Genomic DNA, 2966 nt, shown 5'->3' on the forward strand with positions numbered 1-2966 from the left:
GTTCAAAAAATACCTTTTAATATTTAGTTTTCTAATGTTTTCTAAATTATTGGAGGCAAACCTTTTCTCTTCCTTTCTCTTTTACACTTGCATTCATAATATGTTGATGAGACTAATATATATTTGTGTGAAAATGACAAGATGGTCCTCATTTTGTTTTTTGCATTGTCTCTTTGTTGATGCCCCTCTCCCTTTCACTTGTCCTATTTTACTAACACATTACCGCCAAAAAACACCCACTACAACTTTGGTTTCACCCCCTCTTCTTCTTCTCCTTATTTTTCTCTCTATATATACTCCAATTTTTATTCCATACTCTCTTCATAGTTATATTCCTATGATTTCTGTTCTTCTTAACAAAGTACAACTATTTAGTACCTCTTTTCTGCCACTTTTTCTACTCCTACAATTACTCTACCTTCCAATATTCCATCAACTACCTCTTAATCTTCCTAGATTCCTACCATTCTCCACTCTCTTTTTCCTCCTCCTCGTTCGTGTATTGATCACAATGCCCTCTAGGCCATCCCTCGTTGTTAAAGAGCAACCTCGTCTAATCCATCACCCGAGGAAAAACCATGACTTAGACTTTCAGTCTTTAAAAGAATTGCCTGATTCATTTGCATGGTCATCATTTGGAGATCCGTGCTCAATTGAGTCAGGTATTTTTGGGTCAGACACTGTACCTGTTATCAGTCTTGATGATCCAAAAGCCCAACAACATATTGGGCTTGCATGCAAATCATTGGGAGCATTTCAAGTTACTAACCATGGAATACAAAAGAGTTTGTTGGATGACATTGAGGCCACCGGTAAAAGCCTTTTTTCATTACCGGTCCACCAAAAGCTCAAAGCGGCTCGTGCATCCGGTGGTGTTACGGGTTATGGCCCGGCCCGCATTTCGTCGTTTTTTCCCAAGAGGATGTGGTCCGAGGGGTTCACCGTTTTGGGATCCCCTCTTGACCATGCTCGTCAACTTTGGCCCAATGATTACAAGAAATTCTGGTAGGTACTCATTTTCCATGCAAATACATGCAAATAAAAAAAAAAAAAAAAAAAAAAAGGTGAAATTTTCAATTAGAATTTGTTGTAATTTCTACATCTTAATTATTCATCTACATCTAATTTAAAAGTTATTATAATTAAAAGAGCTATAATAATCAATCACTTGAAAGATCAAATTCTTTTTTGTGGTATGTAATGGCATGTCGTGAGACAAAAGTTTTTAGTATGGTCCACTAAAAAGAAATAATTCATCTTTTTATGCTAGATTTGATGCCATATTTAGGACAAGATATACGTCTAATGGTTTTCTAACTTTATATCTTATCCTAATTTTATTTCAGTGACATTATTGAGGAGTACCAAAAAGAAATGAATCAATTAGCTAAGAAGCTTATGCATCTAATTCTTGGTTCATTGGGCATATCCAACCAAGATATTATGAATTGGGCCGATCTACTTGAAGGAGCTAATGGAGCCATGCAACTAAATTCATACCCGATTTGTCCGGACCCAAATCGGGCCATGGGTTTGGCGGCTCATACGGATTCAACCCTCCTCACAATCCTACACCAAAATAGAACGTCGGGGCTCCAAGTGTTCAGAGAACGGACCGGGTGGGTCACGGTCCCACCCATTTCAGGTGGGCTTGTTATAAATATAGGTGACCTTTTGCACATTTTATCAAATGGGCAGTACCCGAGTGTGTACCATCGGGCCATGGTTAACCGGGTCCATCATCGTTTATCCGTTGCTTATCTCTATGGGCCCGCTTCCGGGGTCCGGATCCAACCCCTCCCAAAGCTCATTGATGCCACCCACCCCCCTCTATATAGGCCGGTTACTTGGAGTGAATATTTGGGCATCAAGGGTGAACATTTCAACAAGGCTCTCTCATTAATCCGAATTAATAATAACAATAATCCTTCAATTATGGGACTAATTGCAAGTGATGAGCCTAAAGGCATTAATGTTGATACGGATAAGACAATTCTCACTGCATTTGGTTAATCAAATGATGTTGATTATTATTTAGACTAGTCATTTTGTTTTTAAAATAAATTTATTGGTTTTTTCCACTTGGTTATTGATCCGATGATGAACAGTGTCGAGATTCATACTGAGTTGTTATCATTACAACTATTTATTAGTTTTTCATCACGAGGTCTTTTTTCTTGTTTTAAGACCGTTTGATCTTGAAATTAAGGTATTAAGTCGTGATCTCATGGATTTGCAAATTTGTATAATTTAGTTAAAATAATTAAAATTAATCGATGCAATGGAGAGTAATTTTCTATGTACAAGTATCTTGTATTCCTCTACTTTTTAATTAAATTTATAAAATATTACTATCTTTGTCCATATTTAGTTTTCAAATCGCTAGAAACGGCTTAATTTTCTTGTGAAATATAATTTCAGAATAGAAAAAGATAAGAAAAGGAAAATACACATTTGAATATTTAGCTCAATGACAACAAAAATCCGACAATATTCCAGGCCCAAATTGTCAAGGAAGATCCCCAAGCCAAGGAATAAGACAATAATCAAGATTATGAAACAATGTTTACGGATTATGGCACCCCATAAAAAGTTTTAATTTGGTGATAATCCCAAAAAAATTATATATTATCTTGAAAAAGATGGATATTTTTTTAGTGGCTAAAACTAAATTTATATCACTTTCTTTAAAAAATAATGGCAATCCCCATCCAATTGCAACCATTCATGTTTTAGCTTTCTCAATATTTGATTGTATGTTTTAGGTTTGGAAGTACAATTAGATAGTGGAAACTTTGTTGCATGGAGAAGGAAAAAAACGAAAATTTTATTTATTTATTTCTTAATATATATATATATATATATATATGTAGGTAGTGGCGGATCCAGGATTTTCAATCAGGGGTAGTGCACTAGCGTGTAGTTATTTAAGAAAATTAAAATTGAAATTAAAACCGGACTTTATT

The 2966-nt window shown here is 35.2% G+C and overlaps 1 protein-coding gene across 1 annotated transcript; it reads left to right on the plus strand.

The window, feature by feature from the left end:
• Positions 1 to 337: 337 nt before the first annotated feature.
• On the plus strand, positions 338 to 2240 carry LOC145587997 (gibberellin 3-beta-dioxygenase 1-like). The gene is made up of 2 exons (XM_081644637.1): positions 338 to 1005; positions 1347 to 2240. Exons 1-2 carry the CDS (start codon positions 338 to 340, stop codon positions 2011 to 2013), a joined length of 1335 nt encoding a protein of 444 aa, XP_081500763.1. The 3' UTR covers positions 2014 to 2240.
• The last annotated feature ends 726 nt before the right edge of the window (positions 2241 to 2966 follow it).

The sequence above is a fragment of the Chenopodium album genome, chromosome 17 (assembly GCF_948465745.1).
Source record: "Chenopodium album chromosome 17, dcCheAlbu1.1, whole genome shotgun sequence".
NCBI lineage: Eukaryota > Viridiplantae > Streptophyta > Magnoliopsida > Caryophyllales > Amaranthaceae > Chenopodium > Chenopodium album.